Genomic DNA, 24056 nt, shown 5'->3' with positions numbered 1-24056 from the left:
TACGCCTCTTACGGGTGAAGCAAATCTGTAAAATCTGTCGCTAGAAAGCTGATATTTTCAGGATAAGATGTCCTGGGCAGATTTATTAAACGCATTGAGTATCAATTGTCTAGCTTTTATAGTTTCAGATTTATTGACAGTCAAAACTTCTAGTCTGTAATTCTAGGGTACTTCCCGAAGTCCTAGAAGACTGAAATTTGGTGTGTACACTAGAAATTGCATACAAACTACAGGAAAATTAAGAAATTTAAAAATTTCCCCCTCCACTCCCACGTATGGGGGAAGCAAATTATTTGTAAAGTCTATCGCTAGAATGCTGATATTTTCAGGATAATATGTCCTTGACAGACTTATCAAACGTGCCAAGTATCAATTGTCTACCTGTTATGGTTTCAGATTTATTGCCATTCAAAACCCCTCTAGTCAAAAGTTCTAAAATACTTCCCTAAGTCCTAGAAGACTGAAATTTGGTATGTAGGCTAGGGATTTCATTAAAACAACAGGAAAATAAACTTTTCCCAGTCTGTACATTTAAAAAATGTGTTTCCTGAAGTCCTAAAAGACTGAAATTTGATATATCTGCTTTAAAATTGAGTTGCAAGATTCCACCCAAACAAACATAGTTACATACATTGCAAGAATAAAAGCTTTTAAAAAAAGAGGTAACGATAGAGAGCGGGCCATGAAAATGATGTAGGTACCTACAAAAAATAGATCCAAAAAAAAAATCTAGGGCACCTGCCAAAAAGAAATGAAATCCCACCAAAAACATTTCATGTAAAATGTTGCCAAGACTCACAAGTTCATAATGCTTTCACTGTTAAAAAGTGATGAGATCTCTAGTAGAGCCAAGCCCCTAGCTGAGCTTAGAATTGCGCTGCCCATGGGACCTATCCCAAGTCCAAAGTATATAGCTCTTAAATGCTCTTGAGTATATCACATTTATAACAATAAAGAACAAATAACTCTACTTACAAGCTCTGATTTTACAAACCCTAAATCTTGATTAAAAAAGTACGGCTTGGCCGTTTAATGTTCGTGAAAGCATTACATGGCATAACATATTATATTAAGGTCATAAGGAATAGTTTGTTCGACAATTACTAATTTTTATTATACTTCATGATTGTCGCACAAGCTATTCCGGGCTTAAATGTCATATCAGATAAAAGTACCACGAACATTAAACGGCCAAGCCGTCCTTTTTTAACCAAGATTTAGGGTTTGTAAAATCAGAGCTTGTAAGTAGAGTTATTTGTTCTTTATTGTTATAAATGTGATATACTCAAGAGTATTTAAGAGCTATATACTTTGGACTTGGGATAGGTCCCATGGGCAGCGCAATTCTAAGCTCAGCTAGGGGCTTGGCTCTACTAGAGATCTCATCACTTTTTAACAGTGAAAGCATTATGAACTTGTGAGTCTTGGCAACATTTTACATGAAATGTTTTTGGTGGGATTGATATTACTAGTGCATAAATATGCTATGGTAATAGCCTTGAGGAAATATATACGTCTGCGAGGCTCAATTAAAGATTAAAATGACTTATGGCAGTAAAACAATTGTGTTCTATTAACACTAGACAAAGCTACTAGAAGATAAACTATGCTATCTAAATTGTACAGATTTTAATCGATTTATATATGCCATATATAAATCGATTACAATCTGTACAATTTAGATACATGCCTACTAGCTGATGCCCGCGACTTCGTTCGAGTAGATATAAGTTTTCAAAAATCCCGCGGGAACTCTTTTTCCAGGATAAAAAGAAGCATTGACTCTCGTCTTTATAATATTAGTGTGATTAGTGTGAAGTGTGATAGTATGATAAAGAATATCAATTTGATCAAGGAATCTATACTAATAAATAAAATTGGAGTGTCTGTCTGTAATTTCGAAATAACTACCTCATATTAAGCTCATATGGTTATTTGAACGATACCAACACTGAATCTCACACGTTTTTAAAATTTTTGTGTCTGTCTGTCTGTCTGTCTGTTTGAAAAGGCTAATCTTCGGAACGGCTGAACCGATTTTGACGGGATTTTCACAGACAAGTAGAGAATTGACCAGGGAGTAACATAGGCTACTTTTTTAACCGACTTTAAAAAAGGGAGTTGTGTTTTTCTACCTATGTGCACCGAAATCTCCGAGATTTCTGAACCGATTTGCGTCATTTCTTTTTTAATCGATAGAGGAACTTTGCGACATTGTTTCATAAAAAAATTGGATTCAAACTCCGCAATCCTGATGCTGCAGGGGATCTTACCAATCCACGCGGGCGTCAGCTAGTATGAAATAAGTTACTACCCTTTTATTGGATTACTTTACCATTACTTAGAGGTAAAAAAAACAACTAATCGAGAAACTGTAAAGATCCTTTACGAAAAAAGTATGTACCTACCTACCTCTGTACTTGTACGTATGAGTATTTATGAACAGACTAACAATTATAAATATATGATTATTATTGAAGAGAAAACTTCTTTACACGCGTTGAGCGATTTTGGCATGGGTAAAAACTTTAAAACTTCAAAGTCGCATCACCGACATGCTAATATTTTATTAGTGCTCGAAATGCCGATATATGTATAAACTAATGTGAGGTAATGTTTTTCATTTCGAAATTTTAATTTTTGATAAGTTAGTTGGTAGGTGACTAGGTACAATAATTTGAAAATCCAAAAAAAAAACACTGCTGTTTTTTCTTTACTTCTGTCCGTAGTCCCCATTGCGTGGCTGCAAATTTTTATACATTTAACTATCTGTAAAAAAATCTAAACGAAATATTTTCACAATATACCTATGCAAAATAAAATGTTAAAACGAGGAACCTAATCGAGAAATCTCTTTTAGAAATGAACTAAATCCTTTTTGAATTACTGTTTTTAGTCATGCAAACTATTACCTCTAGTCAAATTCATTGCGATGGATGTTGTGTGCATTTGTTGTAAGGTATCACGACCGCCCGAGGGCCACTGTTGCGTAATTGTTTTGAGCTCGTCTTTTAATTGTTCTATCGAGGGATGGGATTTATGGGCCCACGTGACCTCCAGCCAAGACGTTCTTCGTGGCAATTGTTATTCAACAGCCGGGATCGACATTATCATTAACGGCTTTAAAAACAGTACTACAGATTTCGACAAGTGTCGAAATAAGCTAGTAAACATCTATGCCAATTACTGTGTTTAAAATTTTAACGAGATTGAAAGGCTATGCACCTAATAAAGGAATTACAATGCATACGATTCCGATTGGTAAATCACAATTGCAGCAACAATTCATTTCCACCATTATTTCCGCACGCCGGACCATGGGAATGCATCCCGACAATAGCAATTTTAATCAAAGATCACTCGCTCTTAGCCAATAGAATTAACATTTAGGATAATTGAAATCCATTGTTTTTGTTTATGTAACTCTGTGTGGTCGTTACTGAATGTTGAAATTTCTAATCAACTCTTAAAATTGTGAATTCCATTGTAGTCTTAATAATTCGATGGCTTAGTTCAAAATTGCACAACTGTCGATTTTATAGGCTGTTATGACTAGCATAAAAACATTGGATAATTTAAATACATCTGAACACAACTCTCGTCCACGGTTGCTAAAGTGTATTGAAATGGTAGATCAGGCAGGATATGTTTAATGATGAATTGAGAAACAAGTGTAAATTAAAAATTTATAACACCCCCGACGATCCAAAGTATTTGAGTTTTCCAAAACATCATTTTCTAATAAATAATTATGTATTTAAGCAACGTCCATCTTGACAGCTTGACATTTGTCTATTGACATAATATTATGAACCTAACGGTTATCTAACCTTCTTTTCTACAAGAAAACTAGAAAAGAGCTGATAACTCTTAAACGGCTGAACCAATTTTTTTAGATTATAGCTAAGAACACTTTCGATCAAGCCACCTTTCAAACAAAAAAAACTAAATTAAAATCGGTTCATTCGTTTAGGCGCTACGATGCCACAGACAGATACACAGATACACAGATACTCAGATACACAGACACACAGATACACAGATACACATGTCAAACTTATAACACCCCTCTTTTTTGGTCGGGGGTTAAAAAGAAGATTAGGCAATAGACATATTGGTTTATAGACGAGTAGGTGTAAGTTCTCAACTTTGGCATAAGGAAGAATCTTGTGCCATATTCGTTTGCGATGCAATGTGATTCGAAGCGTAGGCACGCGTCAGAGAGATTTACGGGTGTATTTAAACTGGTTTTACATTAAGCTCCAACTGAGGCGATTTGATCGTAAAATCAGCCGTTATTTCTCGAGACAATATCGTAGCTGCTTACCACCCAGGCCGAATGGTGAATTAAACGCGGGTTAACTATAAGGTCAGGTTCATGCCCGAATTGATTTCACATTTTACGTGAGTGATTATCTTTTAACAGCTTTATTTCACAACTAATTGACCCGCCCCAGCTTCGCTCAGGTGAATTCTCCGAAAAAAAAACCGTCACTCCGCATACCTATTATAAATGGGAAAGTGTGTTTGTTGGTTGGTTTATTGGTTTATCCTTTAATTACGTCGCTACGGAGCAACGGATCGAGGTGATTTTTTGCTTAGGTATACCTGGAGAGTGACATAGACTACTTTTTATCCTGGAAAATTAAAGAGTTCCCACGGGATTTAAAAAATCTAAATCTACGCGGACGAAGTTTGGGGGGGGGGGGGGGGGGGGGGTCAGCTAGTTAGGTATGAAATCATTGAAATCATCACTTAGGTACAAGTTTCTAGATCTAACAGTTTAAGCTGTTCGTTGTTATTATGTAAGTCGATCATTTATGTACTGCATAGATACTCGTATCTAAGGCGCAACGCACACCGATGGAGTGGAGTTTATCTTGATATCAATTCAAACTAAGTTTTTTTGCGTTGGCCCTAATTCGTTGTATATACTAGAAACAGACGTCGCGTCTTGTCTGCCCAAGCCTTATCATTTGACTAAGTACTAGTACTAGATTTGTAGTAAAGTCTGGTGGAAGTTTTAACAATGTTCAATTTATACTTAATACAATACCAACGAGTATGGACTCAAGTGGTAAAATATTACCACAGAATGAAATATATAAAACCTTCGTATAAAATTTATTAGCTCTTACTTTGTTTTCAGGTTGGCACACGTGATTATTTACATTCAATCTTCTGTATAGGATAAGTAGGTACGTAGTTTTGTTTCCTTTAAGATGCGGGTGTAGTGATAAGCTTGAATCTATTTTTAAAGGAACAATGTTTAATTCATCTAGACGTACTTTACATTTTCCTTGACAGCGGTCTAGGAAGTACGTATCTTACCTACGATCGTATTTGGTTATCGACGACAGCGAGATATTACATAATTCTGCAGAACCAAACTTAACTCTTAAGTGCCTGTCAGTCAACAATTTTCAATTATGATTTAAGCTGCTTTTTGGCAATTTATATTTATGACTTTCACGGTTGACGTGCGGCGTTTGAATTTTTGCGACGTCACAATATTTAGCAGCGGCCAATCGAATGCTGGCGGTTGATTGAATTGATTTAAAAAGAAATGGAGAGGGCGCGAGGCTTCATCCGAAGGAATTTTTATGGCCTGTACGCGTCCCAGAATGCGACGGCGACACATTCCCCTCGTGGCGACGTTTTTGTAGCGCAACTTGCATTAGACACCGCGCCGCTTAGACGGGCTTTTTAATAAATGAAATTATATTATTTTATGATCTAGATTTGATTGATAGTTTAGATTTGTTTCAATAACTTTAGAGCAGAGACGTATTCACCAACCAACCCACAAACCTCTTTCCTTGGATAGAAAGGCAAACCTGAAAATATAGGTGCTCCAAACCGATAAAAAAACAAAACGGAAAACAAGACGAGAAGATCTTTGACGTGCAATTCAGTGCTAACTAAGCCCATTAAATTACTGGTCAGAAACACCAAATATCTTCAGATGTACTTAGTATCATTTTAACAATCGTCTGACAGTTATTTCTTTCTCGAAGGCGCACTTGTCAACTTTTGTCGAATTTATTATCACATTCATTATTTTCTTATGTCTCAATGGTTTCTTTTATAACTGTCGATTTATGATCCATTTTGAAAAAAATACGCTCGTCGTAAGAAACGCGTGTGTATTTTTTGACGATGCAAGCAAATAGCTGTTTATTTTTTTAAGCACACACAAATCAATTGAGAACCTGCAGACTGGTTTCGTTTTTCAACCGAGATTTATATTCTGGGACTCTTAGTAAATAAAATAATCACGGTGCGGCGTTGATTTGCATACAATGGTAAAATAATTTTACGCGCGTTTCGCCGCGCTTAATTCTACTTTTTATTTGGCTTTTCGCGTCCTATCTATGAATCAAACGGACTAACTAAACGAGGGGCCATTTAAGTGTTAATATTTTTAAAGTTTCGGACATTTTTTTTTGGTTTTCTTAATCAAGCTTCTCTGTATCGTAACTTGCTGCTTGCTACAACTTTTGTTTAGTAAAAGATTTTTAGACTTTTTTTTTACAATCATTCCCACTTCCTATTTAAATTGTCGCAAGCGCTATCGGTTCGCTTTTTAAACGTGCTCGGTCGGGAAAATCCGCTTGTAGCAGACTGCGTGGCGAGGTCGCACGGTTCACGGACACCAACAGTCGTCTTGGCGCCGTCTACGAACACAGATGCACGCCCTGCGTGCGATGCCATACCACATTCCTCTACACTTACACAATAAACACTTGAAGAAGAAGAAAAATAGTAGCTAGCGACCATTTTCTTTTAGGTAATTTACATTCTGAACAAACATCGCCTGTCATAAATTCAGCACAAAAGTGCGAGCTGAGGCCGAGTAGCAACAAAAGGGCATGACTTTTCCGCAAAAAGATGATCCTTAATCTGATTAAATCTCCATCGCGGCGGACGTCGGACCGTGAAAGATTAATGAATATTTGTGTGAGGATTCCCGGAGCTGGGTTGGCACGTAGCACTGTCATAATCATATTAGCTGCGACCGGAGGTCGACTAGGCACGCACGCACCGCAGGGTTAGGTACACCCCGTATACCCGGTCCCTGTTCAACCGTTAGGGCAGTTCGCCATTGAGCGTGACACTTCCGTTCAAACTTTACGATGTGACTACACGGCAGCGGTTACGTAAACACTCACTGCGAAGGATTATGGTATCACTTTAAACTTAGATCCGACCCTTTGTTTTATACGAGTAGCTAAAACTTTTTAGTTTTTTAGGGTTCTATAACTCAAAAGGAAAAAAGGAACCCTTATAGGATCACTTTATTGTCTGTCTGCACATCTTTCCGTATGTCGTGTCTGTCAAGAAAACCTATAGGGTACTTCCCTTTGACCTAGAATCACGAAATTTGGCAGGTAGGTAGGCCTTGTAGCACAAGTAAAGGAAAAATCCGAAAACCGTGAATTTATGGTTACAATGGATGGTTACATCACAAAACAAGTGTAAATTAAAAATTTATAACACCCCCGACGATCCAAAGTATCTGAGTTTTCCAAAACATCATTTTCAAATGAATAATTATGTATTTAGGCAACGCCAATCTTGACAGCTTGACATTTGTCTATTGACATAATATTATGAACCTAACGGTTATCTAACCTTCTTTTCTACAAGAAAACTAGAAAAGAGCTGATAACTCTTAAACGGCTGAACCAATTTTTTTAGATTATAGCTAAGAACACTCTCGATCAAGCCACCTTTCAAACAAAAAAAAGTAAATTAAAATCGGTTCATTCGTTTAGGCGCTACGATGCCACAGACAGATACACAGATACACAGATACACAGACACACAGATACACACGTCAAACTTATAACACCCCTCTTTTTGGGTCGGGGGTTAAAAATAAAATGTGTCACGATAAAATTAATCTACTAAATGACATAATTATGTATGGCGCAGTCCGTAACTAACTTGTAGTGAACAGTTACATTGAAGTTTCAGTTATACTTTGTACGATGGTACAGAATCCTTCTTGTGCAAGTCCAACTCGCACTTGGCCGGTTTTTTCTTTTTCCGTATCTATTAAATTTTGTTCCTCAAAAAATGTGTAGGTATGCTTGTTTATTCTCTTTTTTTTATTGAACCTAATTGAGTTAAGGAATTTGAGTTACCTGCTTCAGGTAATTTAGCTATAGGTGATAAATCTCGCGTGTCCTTAAAAGCGAATATCGCAATCGACATTTCGCACATTGGAAGCATAATAAACACACTCATAAAAAAATCAATTGAGGTCCAGAAATTAAACGTGAGAATGTATTGTTTCATAAAAGCGAGCACAAAACGAAAATCGCTGTTGCGTTAACCAGGTCTCGGGTCGTTTTCGACCCATTCTCGTGACCAAAAAGTACTTTAAATAAAAAGTTTATGATCGCTTATGGAAACTAGTAAAAGCTCGCGACTACACTCAAGAAAAAGATGGTAAAAACTCAATGTGATGCAGTGTATTTCATTTAAAGAAAAATATCTAATAAATAATCAACCAAGCAAGTACATAAATTAAAAAAGACAGCAAAAATATTTAAAAAAATTATGTAGGTATACATTATTATATCTCATTAATATCATTTATTACATATAATAATTAGTGGCCATAAAATATTTCTGTTAATGAAAATAATAATGTAATTAAAAAATAATTACACCTCGGAAATAAACGAGACCTTGGCATTTGATTGAGTTCGGCCGCATGGGACCACGAAGCAAGTCAGGTTACTTGGAGGCAGGTAATTAATTATTTGACATTGTCTGCGGTGGCAATACAGCCGGCATCAATGATTCAGAGAGCACAACGCGTGCAGCGCAGGCATTATCCGCCGTAAGACATCATAAACGGGGCACCATCATCTGCTCTTATAAAAAATTCATGCTCATCTCACATTTCGGCGCCCCTCTTAATTTCGTGAGCCTCTTCTAGCTTCGTGTAAAAACTTCGGGTGTCTTTTTATGACTTTTACTGCGGTATAATTGGGAGGGGCGAGAGCTTGCGTCCCCGAGGTGACATAAATACACCCCCCACACTCCACGCTTTCAACTACACCGGCTTTAATCTCATGTAAGACTATAAGGTGAGATATGTTTTGGCAACTGTTGGTTAATTTTCTAAAGAATCTGATGATAACTTGGCAAAGCTTTTGGACGATGCACCCAAAACCATGCGATTTTTATATCAATACAATATCTAAATGAACAACTTTGGATCTGTGACACATTAACAGTAGAAGTATAAATAAGTCACAAAATATTCAAGCTATCTTGGAGAGCACGTTATACGGCAGTTTCCTATTATAATCACAGATTTTCTTTGATGATAACGAAAATTATTCAACCTTTTATCATAAAAGAGTTGCTAAGGTCAGATGGCAATCTTTCCGTACAATATAAAATCCGTTAATAAAAATACTAATCCGGGTAAAGATTGAAAGGAAAAGTCTGTAGGCGACTGATATCATAATCACGATCAACCCATCGCCAGCTACTACTGAGCATTATCGTAGGTCTCCTGAGAATGATTTGGCCATAGTCTAACACGCTGGCCAGAAAATAATTGTTTGACTTCACACACCTTTCAGAAGATTATCGAGGTGCCAGCCAAGCATGCAGATTTCATCGCGATGTTTTCGTCACTAAGTTATAAGCGTGTGCCCGGAATCGAACCCTGGACATCCGGACTAAAAAGCTGACGTCTTATCAACTAGGCTATCACAGGTACTAGCAACTGATACTAGTAGCACCTAGTAAATGTTATTATACCTACTAGTTACTGTTATGCTCAGAACTTTTCTAATTCATGTTTATAGAAGCTTTGAAAGGATTATACACTGCTAAGCATCGGTAAGTGCTAACTGGTGCTCAGGTGGGTGTATCGCAAACGACTCTTTAAAGGTACTTACGCGTCGTGTGGAGAGCATGAATTTAAGATCAATATTGTTGTAAAAGCGTTTTTGCATTACCCATACCAGTAACGTTTTGCTTAAGCATTAATGTGTAAAATAAAAATTGTATCTAGTACTAGTTACTGTTGAATATGGGGAAATAACAGCAGGCAACATAAAGGTATGTTGGAACACTGGCTAACGACTTCATTAATCTATTAATGAAGAGCAATTAAATTTGGAGCGGTGATAGCCTAGCGGTTAAGACGTCGGTCTTCTGTTAAGTAGGTCAGGGGTTAAATCCCAGGCCCGTACCTCTGATTTTTTGGACCTGTATGCGTTTTAAGGAATTAAGTATCACTTGTTATGACGATGAAGGAAAACATCGTAAACCTACATGCCTGAGAGTTCTCCATAATGTACTCAAAGGTGTGTGAAGTCTGCCAATACGCCCTTGGCCAGCGCGGTGGACTCTGGTAAAACTCTGCTCATTCTGAGAGGACAACCGTGTTCACCAGTGAGCCAGCGATGGGTTGATGATGGTGGTGATGGAATTAGACGTTAAAGGTAAAGGGTGCAAAGCACGTATTTAATTCAACTCGGGTATATCGTGTATATAGAATTGTAATACGTGTTCATAATCGTCAATATAACTGGAAACCATAGGTAGCTTTCAAGACAGTCCCCGAATGCGATTTCAATTTTAAAGTGAGTAGTGATGCGCTGGGCGAGGCGGGCTGCACGTCGTGTGCATGTATTTATTTGCAAATTCCGAATAGCTTTCAATATGTAGAGGTGCCACTGACTCCCGCCAGTCGATCCACTCCAATATCGCACACGGGCACGTCACCAAGGCGGCGCTGTTATTCGAGGCGACGATTGGATCGAACCAATAGTTTGGGACGCATGATAGATGAGTGTCTCAAAAAACAACGTAATTGAGATTTCTATTACTAAAATTGATGGTAGCTGATCCGTTTTTTCAGGTTTGTTTATATTTGTTTACATAATGTGAGTGGCGACAGTGTGCTAGCGCTTTTCGGAAGCGTCGGGCGGACGTCAATTTGTATATTGTCATTATTAAAGTCAGTGCGGAAAGTTTGGTTGCGTTCATCCATCATAGTGTGACGGGTAGCCGGGCCCGATATCGCGCCTAATACGTATTGATTTCCCACTTAGCGTTTTTCTTGGGAAGCAAAGGCTCCACCCTTCCGTCCGACTAACGCTTAACGAGCTGTTTGTCCTCCATTCCCAATGAGCGTCGGCACTACTCGCCTCCGCTAATCCGATGCCGGTGATTTAACGAGGCGTGAAAAAGGGAACTGGAAATGCATTGTTGTACACATATTTTAGTTCTTATCAATTATTACTTGATACCAAGTTGATTATGTTAAGACTAAATTAATAAAATACCTGTGTAGGTTTCAATTTAGTCTAGAGAAGATTTTACTATGGCCTGGATACAAAATGAACCATTTATCAGTTTGTAACTAAATTAGTATACACTTGACTGCTATCACACCAAAGTACGCCAGCCTAACGTGGAGAGCGCTGGCCCTTCACAAGAAGGTGTCTATTTTATTCTTTTCAAGAATTTTTAGGCAATTAGTTGTTTCTCGTATGCTTTACCACATTGTATAATGATCAGTTTAATATGTATCTAGGTATTCTTATCTGTTTTTTCCAACTTCACTTTCATAGCATCATCGAGCATGGATGGTAGTTGCAGGTAGGATTCATGAGGAAGCCTGGTAATCCAAATGTACCTTGTCGTAAACGCTTGGTTACTTTTTCGTCATTGTAAGGAGGTTCAATTGAAATCAGTGTAAAATAATCTTGGAGGGTTAACTGTTTGTAAAATGCTCAACATTGATAGGTAGGTAGTAGGTAAAGCTATTTTTTTTACAATTAATTGCCCTAGAGCGTTTTTTGCCCGACTACACCTGGAGGAGGGCGACTGATTTTGTTTTCTGATATTTGTTATATGCTTGAACGAATAAAATTGTCGTCACTGTAGGTATCGTCTTCACTTTTGTCATATTATTTTCTGTACAGGGGAAAATAAGATACCTACTAAAGAAAATGATATTGTGTAGATATGCATAAGAAATTAATGTTTCATGCGTAACGTAATAAGTTCTTGGATAGTGTACATTTATGTAAATGCTGAAGAAAAAGATTGCGTCACCAAGGTCCCCCGTGGGGGTGGAAGCGAGAACAATGGTTTCGGTTCTCACACGTGTGGAGGATTATTTGCATTCGGAAATAAAGAGAGGAATGATAAAAGAAAGGCGCGAGAGAGGTCCCACCGCCCCGGGGCAGGGTGTGGGTACGTGGGCAAGGGTGAGCGGGGCGGGGGTGGGGGAGGGGGCTCGTTACGCGAACAATGGAGAAATAATGTACAGATTGCAGTGAGCGATGCGCCCAGTGCGACTCAGGTGTCTTAGCTGTGTGCGGACATCTCACATCACGCCTCTCGTATCGCCAGTGCGCTGTAGCTAACTGTGTGTACCTTTGGCAACCCTGTGCTTAGCCTCGATTTATTTCTATGTTCAACTCTGTACACAATTAGTAGGTACTTATAGCAAGGGCATGTACACACCTAGATACAATATGAAAGCTTACTGTTTGATAAAATTAGGTTTTTCTTAAAACACTTAGACCAGCGATAAAAATGTAATTTAGCAAAATTTAAGCATATCGGAATCTCTGCTTTCAAGACATTTTTTATACTTCATGGAATAGAGACAATAAAAACAATCTACAGTTGAAGCGAGGTGGAACTGAAAATGTTAGGACAAAGCCGGAGACCTATCGCAAGCCGTAGATTTCAATCACCTCTAATTTGCTGACACTCTCTCACTATTGGACATTGTTGCAGCAAGAATACTATGATTTAACTACTAATCACAACAATTCCCTTTTTAGCATTAGCAATGAGACAACATTCACGCTAAGATGTTACAAAACTTTCCGTTCTATATCTGTGCAGTTGCGTACGCGCAGCTGTCACACGATCTTCGCCATCATCCGTAATCACTGCTATCCATTCTGTTAAAACCACCCGGGGATAAATTAGTTAAGTAGACGCTTCCGTTAATCGTCGGTCGCGGCCGGTGCCGGGCGAGCGCTCTAAATGGATTAATTTATACTTATGAACGAGGACGATTTCGGTGTCACGCAAGGCTGGGGTGATTGTGTTGTGATTGCTGGCTATGAAGGCATCCTTTACGAAGCGATTCGGCCTTAGTGCCAAGTGTTAACTGGTCCCTGCCAGACCTATTAAATTGACTATGGAATATTTTATAATGGACATTGGACATGTGAACTTGATTCTTTGATTTATGTACGAGTACCTACTCCTACAGCGTAGATTATATTGACTATGGTGCAAAGTTTTCAATTTATTTATTACGTCCAGAATACTCTGGAACCCGACACACGGGTCGTGGTGTCTCTTCAACATTTTGATTATCTTATCGGGAATGGGGTAGGCATAGGGGTAGGTTACTAGTTACTACCTACTTACTAGTAGAAACCTACTGAAACAAAAAGTTTATAACATACCTAATACGAAAATAGCCGATTTAGTTAAATCAGCCTTTCTCATGACAAATTGTTTGGATATTGTTGCGTAGACTGATCACTGAATCGTACAAAAAAACCTGTATCCCACCTCATCCCAGTGAGTTTGTCATTTGGCAGTATGGAAGTATTGTTTTAGCGACTTCAATTTTGTCCGCTCGTTCTTTATTGATCTTGAATTTGTTCAAGTTGATAGGTTGTCGCGAAATAGTTATATCGGCCTCCCAATTGTTATGGAGCGGCTTCTACGATAGTCAGATGTTTGTAATCCCGCAAGCTCGCGACATTTTAATAACATTGATCAAATAGAACAAAAGTATGTGGACCGAGCACTCGACAGAGATGAAAGTTAAAAGGGTCGCGGGGGGTGAGAAGGGACGAGGCGGGGGAGAGGGTTGAATGTCTTATTCCCTCCACAATTCAGAGGTATTTCGTGTTTTTCATACGCAAATATATCCTCGTTACTGAAGCACACGTGAGGCCCGATTGCATGTACGTACCTATACACTACAGATGAAAGTCCCGGCGTCTAAGGCTGCGAGGGAAAGTGTTTCTACCAATAAAGGTAGTTGGGATGTTGTCACGAATCAAATTTGAGACAGAATATATTTTTTATAAAAGACAGAATTTTGTAACCATGTAGGTAGGTATGTCATATAAGAATGTTAAGTATGTCTGTGGAAGGGAAAGAGAGGAGAGGAAGGCCAAAGGTGGATGGATTGCGTGAAAGAGGATATTATGTGTGTAAAAGGGGTGGAAAATACGTTGACATGACAGAAGTCAGTGGAAGAAAAAGACAAGTTGTGCCGACTCGCATAGCTTGGGATAAAGGACAAGAAGAAGTAGGTATGCTATCTTTTAACAGAGCTCTCTCCGTCACTTACTCCATACAATCGTAGTTCCCATTTCATTTGAATATTAAGCAACCAAAGTCCATGAAATTTTGCAGACATAGTCTAGAAACTAATATCTGTGTCTGTGGTGTTTTAGATTTTTCTAAAAATATGTAGTTTTAAAATTACAGGGGCTCAAAGATTTGTATTTTTCTTTAAAAAAAGGCCCAACTTTGTGCTCGTTTTTCTAGACAACGAAGCAATTTAATGAAATTTGGAAAAACCACAGACCTAGAAAATTTAATGAATATTATGTAGTAAAAAAATTATCGTTATATATTTTATATTGTTATAATTATGTGGGAACTACGAAAACCAGAAATTACACCCAGAAATCTTGAAAATTTCGTGCTGTCTCGATTTGTGCAAGCGGGGTGGTGAAGTGCGGGGGACGACACGTGAAACTGACAGAAACTGACAGTCTAAACACACGGGCCACATTTAGACTGCACCCACTGGTACATTTCAACTTGCGTTAGACGTATGCGTTACCTACTCAGACGTTGCCTGTAGATAAAAATATGTCTCATGTTTGCTGGCAATAGCGCATGCATCAAACCCTGCAAGTTGCAACTCTCTTGCAACCTATTCCTCACGCAATACGCACAGCTTTAATATTATAATTTTTGACAATGTATACTATATGTAATGCCATATCACAGGTCACTCTCTGATTTATTGCTAACAATTTACTTCCAAATGCAAAGAAATCTAAGTGTGTTGAATTCACACTGCCCAATACCAGGACCTTAAATGACATAAATTCATTGATAAATAATCATATGTTGAAAATAAAGGAGAACCCCGTGTTTCTCGGTATAATGTTAGATGCAAAGCTTCTATGGAACACCCACATATCAACACTTGATGGTAAACTCAGCTCTGCTGCTTACACTGTTAGAAAAATTCGACAGGTACTGACGTGGAAACTGCAAAAATTGTATATTTTGCTTATTTTCACTGTATTATGTCTTACGGACTCTTGCTATGAGATAAAGCGGTAGATATTGAGAAAAAAATGTATTACAGAAAAGGACAGGACGTGCAATTTATAAATAAAACCGCGCGCTGCCATACAATAAAAATATAAGGAAATAAGTACCTTATCTATTATCTTATAGTAGCTTCTAAATATATTTACAACTAGCTAATGCCCGCAGCTTCGCTCGCGTGGATTTAGGTTTTTAAAAATCCCGATCCTTTCATTTCCCAGAACAAAAGTTGCCTCTCCGTAATAGCCCGTCCCCGGGATGCAACTTGTTTCTGTATCACGTAAGAATATTTAAACGGATGATCCTTTTCAAATCCCGAGGGATCACCAGGATTTAGGAATGCAATTTCTTACAGCATCAGGGTTGAGGTCAACGACAAAGTGTTTACTTGGTATAGATACCTTCAATATCAATTAATAATCGACACTTTTTAAATCCCATTAGCTTTAGTAGTCAGCTCCCCTGCAACATCAGGGTTGAGGAGTTGGAATCCAAATTTTTTATTGAACAATGTCGCAAACTTTCTTTATCGATTAAAAAAACTACCCAAAATTACGCAGTTAGGTTACCTGCCAAATTTCATGGTTTTGAGTCAACGGGAAGTACCCTAGAGGTTTTCTTGACACACACGACAGACAGAGAGATAGACAACAAAGTGATCCTATAAGAGTTCCGTTTTTCATTTTGAGGTACGAAACCCTAGAAAACGTAGGATCGGCATTCCGAACCAGTGGTAAATTTATCTGACCATCCAAAAACACTTTGAAGTTTACCTAAAAGTTTACAGGAATAAAAATTTATCATTGTATTCCATTCCATTTCATTCTATTCCATTCTGTTCAAAGATAAATAGATAATAAAAATATTTGTCACCGAAACAATAATTTACGATACTTCGACCAATATCAATTTTACTGATGACAATCTGACTATTACCAAAGTGAACGACTACTATAATATCTATTATATACGACTAACATAATATGTATTATAAATTGTGTGCCGTTTGCATTCTCACTAGGTTCTCATTAAGTTTGTTTTATTTGGTTAAACTTTCTGGCATTTATATTGTTATGACGTTTAATTGGCAAATAGTCTGTTTATTGGCTGAAACTCAAAAATTCAGCCAATCACAACAAAGAAAATATTGTAATAATGATTGATGCAGCTTTCTGTAATTGAAAACAAAATATTTGACATTAACTTGAATGTGACAGTGTTTTCCGAATAGGGTTGCCAGAGGCCCCGTATTTTACTGGTTACCCCGTATTTCAGGATACAGAAACCTGTAATTATGAAAATTAAATACGGGGCAAATAAAACTAAATATTTTTAGGGTTCCGTAACTCAAAAGCAAAAAAGAACTCTTATAGGATCACTTCGTTGTCTGTCAGTCTGTCAGTCTTTCCGTCTGTCCGTCTGTCCATTTGTCCTTCTATCTTCTGTCATGTGTTCATGAACAAATATTAGTATTTTCAATTTTCAAAGTAAGATAACTACATATATCAAGTGGGTTATCATATGAAAGGGCTTTACCTGTTCATTCTAAAACAGATTTTTATTTATTTTTATGCATATTTTTTTAATGCATAACAGTTTTTGATTTCTCGAGTAAAATGTCGGAAAAAATACCCGAATACGGAACCCTCGGTGCGTGGGTCTGACTCGCACTTGGCTGGTTTTTTACAAATTCAGCAGGAGCTGGCTGGCGAAATCAAACACTGACGTTATGTCCAGTAGAAAGAATATTTTCCTTTTGCGGCAATGCGTAGCCGAAACCCACTCGATATTGATCATGGTCGTTGCCAAGGCGGCGGGGCTTGGTTTGAGGATGTAAGCCTTTTTTTATACAAGTTAGCCCGTGACTTTAATCTTTTCTAGTGGTAAGTGATGATGCAGTCTAATTTCTTGGCCGTTAGGGCCATACTAACCATATAACTAGCCATGACCGAAGCCTCCCACCAGACCAGAAATTTCGAAATGGCGACTGCGCCTGGGAAGCCGTCAAAAACCTAAGCCTAAAATAATACTTAAGTACACTATTTCTTGCATTTGCTTACCAATTTTTTTTTGGAAATATATCAAACATTTCGCGCTCACTTCACTCGCGCTTTGAATTTCTATTACTTGGTGTAAACCCCGCAATTTCGTTTGCATGAATTTAGATTTTTAAAAATTCCGTGGGGGATTTTCCGGGCTAAAAAGCCGCCTAAAAAAAATGTCTGGGATGCAATTAGTTACCTCTGAATAGTAAGTACCAAAATTTTGGTAAAGAAGATGGGCCGTGAAAGGGTAACAAATAGATAGGCAAATAGATATACAACAATATATAGATATATAGATATATAACAATACAGGCAATAGATAACAAATAGATAGGCAAATAGATGTCGTATTCGTAATATTAGTATGGATAGGAAGCTTTAAAAATAAAATCTTGCTATGGCTACACTCGTTTCCCTTTCACTTTAATTTTTTCTGTATTGAACCAAAAACACTTACGCTCACTGCGCTCGCGCTTTTTTATTGTTGTATTTTATCTCACTGTCAAATTGAAAGGCGAAATTCCACTAACCAGGTAATTAGCCCATAAAGTTGAGCGAATGTTTTTTTCCTCATGACAGGATTCAGTTCCGGCCCTAATAAAACCTCTCCCGCAATCGATTCCTGGCTACGGCCATAGTATTGATACTGTGAAGGTGGAATTACAAATTAAATGTAATTTTAAGTTGAAATGAGAAGATTGTATGCATGAAATGTATAACATTTTGCTTTACAACACTAAGAGTTTTTAAAAGCTATTTAAATAAATAAATCTTTTATTTAAAACCACATTGCAAACACAGTTCACCAATCAAGATACGGCAACATACAGAGAAAAAATACAAAACTTATAAATAAACTGAAATATCTAAATAGGCTTTCCATGCATTTCAGAGAGAACCACCGCCTATATATATATTCTTCAAATACTTCAAAATTTCAAATTTCTTCAAATCTAAACCCCGTATTTTTGATGGTGGTAGCCTGTAAATTAAAAAGAGCCAGGTGGCAACCCTACTTCGACCTAGACAGAATGAAAAATTGTTTTCATTACTCGGTATGCCTACTGCCATAGTGTGACAGAAAGTGTGACGGTAGTTGTGACCTCTGATTGGCCGACTCTCTTTCACTATTTGCTAAAATTGATGATTGCAACAACAATTTTTTCTTTTTTGTAATCGAAAACAGAACACGGACGTCAAACAGGTTGACTAATTGCAATCATTTCTGACCGGCTAACATTGTTCCGCTAGTGGCTCAAACTCACTGTCGCAGCAAGAACATGGTAAATTCAGCCAATCACAGCAATTTGAAATTTGGTTATCACAAATGTACCGATCTAGGAACCGAGAATGCACGAACCAGGGCAGATAGAGATAAGAACAATAATATCATACGTAGGAAATCGACGGGGGATCGTTGGCAAGGATAGCCTTAATGGTAATGATATAGTCACTATTTAGGTAAAGCACTTATATATCTACCTATATAGAGTAGGTATACTGGAGAGCAGTCAAATTGTTAACATTCCAAGCACATACGCTTAGAATGGGAGTCCATTATATTGCTATTATATTACTGCTATCAGATTATCTACTATTATCATTTACTAGCTACAGATCATATAGAAGCTAGAGATAATTATTTCAGCGCAGCTAGATGTTGAACTTATAGCTCCATTGGCCAAGAGTGAGATGGGTGTGATTGTAAAAAAAGACAATAATTGGTGGCGATAACAATGGCTCGGATACGTCGACGGTGGACCTAAAGGACCTAATTAAACATTCATAATAATATATTAGATATTTTTTGATGATCTAATATTGATATATGTATATTACATATTATTTATATTCAAGCAAGAGATTTTTAAAATTCAATCACTGAACATGACCACTTGACTTGGCTTAACCACTTATTGTTCCTAACCAACCATACCTGTAACCTAAGGTCCTAACCAACCTGTATTTACTATGCACTAGATGGGTCATTCCATACAAAGATAGTGTCCTATGAAATTATCAAAATTACTATGACAATGGTACTGATTCTGAGCGCAAATAAAGTTTTGAGTATTTACATCTCTTTCTTACCAATGTAAAAAGAAAAGGACAGACAAAACTAATTTAATTTTGAACTGTCCATAGTTAGTAACCATATAATAGAAGATATGATTTTGAATACAATTAATTTTTTACTAGATTTATTATGTGTACTGTATAACCACATAATATGAGTATGTGTGTCAGTGTGTGTGTGTGTCTACAGCCTTGTAGTGTCAAGAACATATTAACATTAATCCATGAAAAGACTTCAGGAAATATTATAAATAGCATGTACTTACTTATTTAATTACTTAAATTACAATTTAATCAAGTGTTACCCCATTTTAAAGATACCACAAATTAAATCATTCCCTTAAAATCATCATTATCAACCAATCGCACAACCCATTGCTGAGAATGGTTCTCATCTTAGAATGAGAACAGATTTGTCTGTAGTCCACCATACTGATCGAGTGTTTGTATTGTGTGTGTGTGATGAGTGTGTCTTAGGTGAGAACTTTATGGAGAACTTTCAGACATGCAGGATCACAATAGTTCCCTTCACCATTAAAGCAAATGATACTTACTAAATATAGCTATTAATATTAAATATTTACTTTGAAAGACCATCTAGTTATGTAAGATAATGTATAACTTATATACAATTCTAGCTAACTTGTCCCAGCTTTACATGGCTGGGCTTATTAATTACTAGATGATACCTATGACTTTGTCTTTAGGTCTTTCAAACATCTGTGAAAACTCTTTGATTTTTCCCGGGTAAAAAGCCTACATATCCATTTCCAGGATGGTATCTATCTCAGTACCAAATTGATGATGCCCGCCAATTCATTCACACCCTACAGGAACTCTTTGATTTACCTGAATAAAAAGTAGCCTATATCTGTCCCTGGGATGCAAGCTATCTTTGTACTTGGCTTCGTCAAAATCTGTTACATATATGGGCTGTGAAAAACTAGCATACGGATGACATACTTTTGCATTTATAATAATAAAAATATCATGGATATGAATGTTAATCATCTGTTTTGAAAAATATCCTAAATTATCGTGGAATCAATACCTACTTAAGTACTATGTTCTTCTTCGTCTGATTTTGTTTAATGGCTTTTATTAATGCCACACCAGCACAATGCATACTGTTTTAGAAGTTATAATACTTTTACTTTACTATATTTTAGCACAGATTTATCATTTTACTAGATAATCTGACGAATGAAACTAGAATTCCTAAATAAAACTGCCAAAACTTCTATTTTATTCCTCAGTCAAATATTACTTAGCGCTTGAAAAATAGGTTCTAAATAAAATTAAAATGAGTAATTACAGAAATACAGATTACGAGTTTGTTTACTACTATTAAGAGATGTGCAAATATATAGTTCTCACATAGCTAACTTATTGTTGTTTTCAACTTAACAAAAATGGGACAAGTTGCGAGTACAGGAAAGACTGGAAGTGAACTAGAATGGTCTTTTAATTTATATCTGAGTGATTGTTATACATTATATTTCTTTGTATGGATAAAATCGAAGAATATGCTCACCTCATTCTGATCAAACTCCTGCAGATGTCTGTCATTTCGTTGTTTCTCATACAAGGCTCGGGCCAATGCACTTCTGGGCCGATATAATCCATTCAATCCTGAATTACTCGCCATATCTTCATCCTCGTACGAATTACTTATAGAAATGTCCAAATCTGACTCGTTTAGCTCAGTATATCCATGCCTTCGACAGGTCTGTTCATACTCCTTGGTGTGATAAGAATAAATATCAGATTTTGAACACGTGTGCCAATGTTCTAACAACAATACCGGGTATATAATACATAAACTTACGGAAATACGGAGAATAGTTGACATCGACTGAGATTTGATCAAAACCCAGCACAAAAATGTGAATACCTTAGAACTACATAAAAGTTATAACCTCAATGAGATATTTGTAAAGATCCTAGAATTCTTAGAATACTTATATCACAAGATTGGCAAGCTGCTTATAAAATTACGTTGATTAAATTGGAGTAATAAGTAAAAATACATATTAATTTATTATCACAAAGACGAAACCTGAGTTTGTTTTGAAAATGAACTGTCAAGATCATTATGACATATGTCAACTATGTCAACGTCAGCTGCCACTTTTTTCGAAAAGAAAAAACATTCCGTTTTACGAAGAACCCTTTAAAGATTACTTTTTATTTGTTAAACTTGGTTACAATTTATTTATGAATCCTAATTTTTATCACTTATTAATTTATAATATGATTATAATCATTAGTGTATAAAATATGAATTCTATTCATAACTATGAATAATAATATCGATCTACCCACATTAATTAACTAACTAGCTACATTTGGGTTTACCTACATATCTATGGGTTTACCAGCATGGTAGAGTGGACCTCATATTTTAGTCTCATTACATTGAGACTTTAGGTTATGTACCTAATAGGACTAGTAGAACCTAGTAGAACTAATAGAATATTTAAAATAAACGTCAAGCTAAGCTATGATACTCGTGCTTTCCAGCACGATGGACCGACGATACTTATAAAGCGGCTAGCGGGAAGTGGTTGAATGAGGAAGGCTGAGGACCGGGTGTGGTGGCGCTCTATAGGGAAGGCCTATGTCCATCAGTGGAAGTCCACAGGCTGATGATGATGATGATACTCATACACCAACGGCTTCTTAATAGACGGGATTCGACCACGGACCTCATATTATGAAACATGCACGTAGGAAAGGTGAGTCTGTGACGCTGCGCGCATGCGTGACACGCGCACAAGCGTTTGAATTTGTCTTCACTTTTATTTGATAATTTATGTATTTAGGTATGAGCTTTACCTATAAACATGATTTGAGTAAAGGTGTCTGAGTACTTCGATTGACCACAGGTAAGAAACAGAAGTTATTAAAATTAAATATAGGTAGGTACCTAGGTACTACCTATAATATGCAATGACTTTAAAGTCATTGATAATATGTATATAAACAGCGCAGGTTTTTTGGAAGTCAGCTGAGCTTCGTTAAAGCACTAATAAAATAAATCAATGAATAAAATACCAACAGACCTTAAGCTGTTTTGATTCAACTGACGCCCTCGCAACAATTTCTCGTAGAACGGTGTTCATCATTTTGGTATCACTAACTTCACATAACACTAAGGTACAGGTAAGTATTAATTTTAAGCAGATGAAGTATTTATTTATTTAATAAATTTACGAAACCAGATACATAAAATTTTGCCTCGCGTTGTTGGGAACAGCACTCAACTAAGTTTATTTAGAAGGTTTTTTATTTGTGAGGTTCAATAAATCCAAATCTCAGTTCGGCCTTGGCCGTGACCGTCCGTTCACTGTCTCACCGATGTGCTTGACCACCTCTTAGGGATTTCGCTAGAAGTTATAAAAACGATTGCCTTTGCGAATTGAGCTGTTTCTATTTTTGCAGGCAATTCTTCCAATTCTTTCTAATAGTTTAGAATTTTTATAAATAGGTACGTAAGCAAGTAGCTATATGTAGTATGTACCTGCTTAGATATTTTTTTAATCATCTGTATAACCTTAGGAATACTCAGAAAGAATCAATGTTTTTGGAGTAGGTAAGTACATCAACATAATAACTTTGCAAAAAGGAAAAAAATTGGATGTCCCGTTTTAATAAAATTTATGGTGTACCTATAATAATTATTATTGTTCTGCTTAGTAAAATAATGGTTGTGTGTATGTTGGATTGGTATAGATGAAAGAAGTGAAACTTCTTTGATTTATGCATAATAAGCCTAAAAATATGTTTGATAGCCAATTAGTATAGCAAAGAATTTAAAAACGGCGCGTTTTAAAATTTTGAACACAGATACACCATACGTCTATTACAGTTTGGTAAGGTATTCTTTTTATAGTTACTTACGTCTTTTTGAATGCCAGGCACCTTTAACTTGTGAAAACTTTCCATCTCTATGTCACGGTTAATTTAACTTTTCAAGTTTAAAAGAAAAACTCCTGATACACATTAGGTAGGTATAGGTTAAGTTTCAGCAAACGTGCTGAAGTTAGCGGCAAATTGAAATGGTGATATTTTCAGTCGGTTGATTGTCTCGCGGCTCGTCGCATACTAGGATTGACTTATCACATTGTTCGTGGTGATAAACATAGTTAAGAGCCCCGGAGGGCCAGACCTCCGTTGTTTTATAAAAGCTGAAAGTTTCTCACCCTTAGGCGTCTGGCAGGGGGTTGCCACGACACTGTGTCTGGCAATGCATGAGGAGATTTCGTAGAAAATATAAAAAATTAGGCTTCATACTTTTACGTAAGAACTACGTCAAACGTTTTTACACCTTTGTTACCTGTTATCTTCTAAAGCCACCATGATCCAATCTTCATAGTCGCTGTGTTGCAGACAATACGCATAGAAACTTTCAGATTTTATGAAGTAACGAAGGTCTGGCACTCGCTGGCTCTCTCTCTATACTATGCAAGATGATAAGAGCTATCATTGCTGTTGATTAATTTTTTTAACTCCATTGCGTATATTAATGGCAATTGGCAGGTAGCATTAGAT

General features: G+C 36.8%; 1 protein-coding gene across 4 annotated transcripts in view; it reads right to left on the bottom strand.

The window, feature by feature from the left end:
* Nucleotides 1-23583, bottom strand: part of LOC123868566 (protein-L-histidine N-pros-methyltransferase) — a 73434-nt gene extending 49851 nt beyond the window's left edge. Inside the window, exons 1-2 of one of the 4 annotated variants that reach the window (XM_045911125.1) lie at nucleotides 21331-21583; nucleotides 21037-21243 (exon numbers count right to left, since the gene is read on the bottom strand). In XM_045911125.1, the coding sequence (XP_045767081.1) occupies nucleotides 21037-21243; nucleotides 21331-21354 (231 nt within the window). In that variant the 5' untranslated portion in view covers nucleotides 21355-21583. Of the gene's footprint in view, nucleotides 1-21036; nucleotides 21584-22567; nucleotides 22797-23405 lie in introns of those variants that run through there. The other 3 variants (XM_045911127.1, XM_045911126.1, XM_045911124.1) reach the window with 3 other exon arrangements.
* Between the last annotated feature and the right edge of the window lie 473 nt (nucleotides 23584-24056).

The sequence above is a fragment of the Maniola jurtina genome, chromosome 9, assembly GCF_905333055.1.
Source record: "Maniola jurtina chromosome 9, ilManJurt1.1, whole genome shotgun sequence".
Classification (NCBI taxonomy): Eukaryota; Metazoa; Arthropoda; class Insecta; order Lepidoptera; family Nymphalidae; genus Maniola; species Maniola jurtina.
Note: the sequence above shows the minus strand (reverse complement) of the source record. Positions and strands in the feature narration are given on the sequence as shown.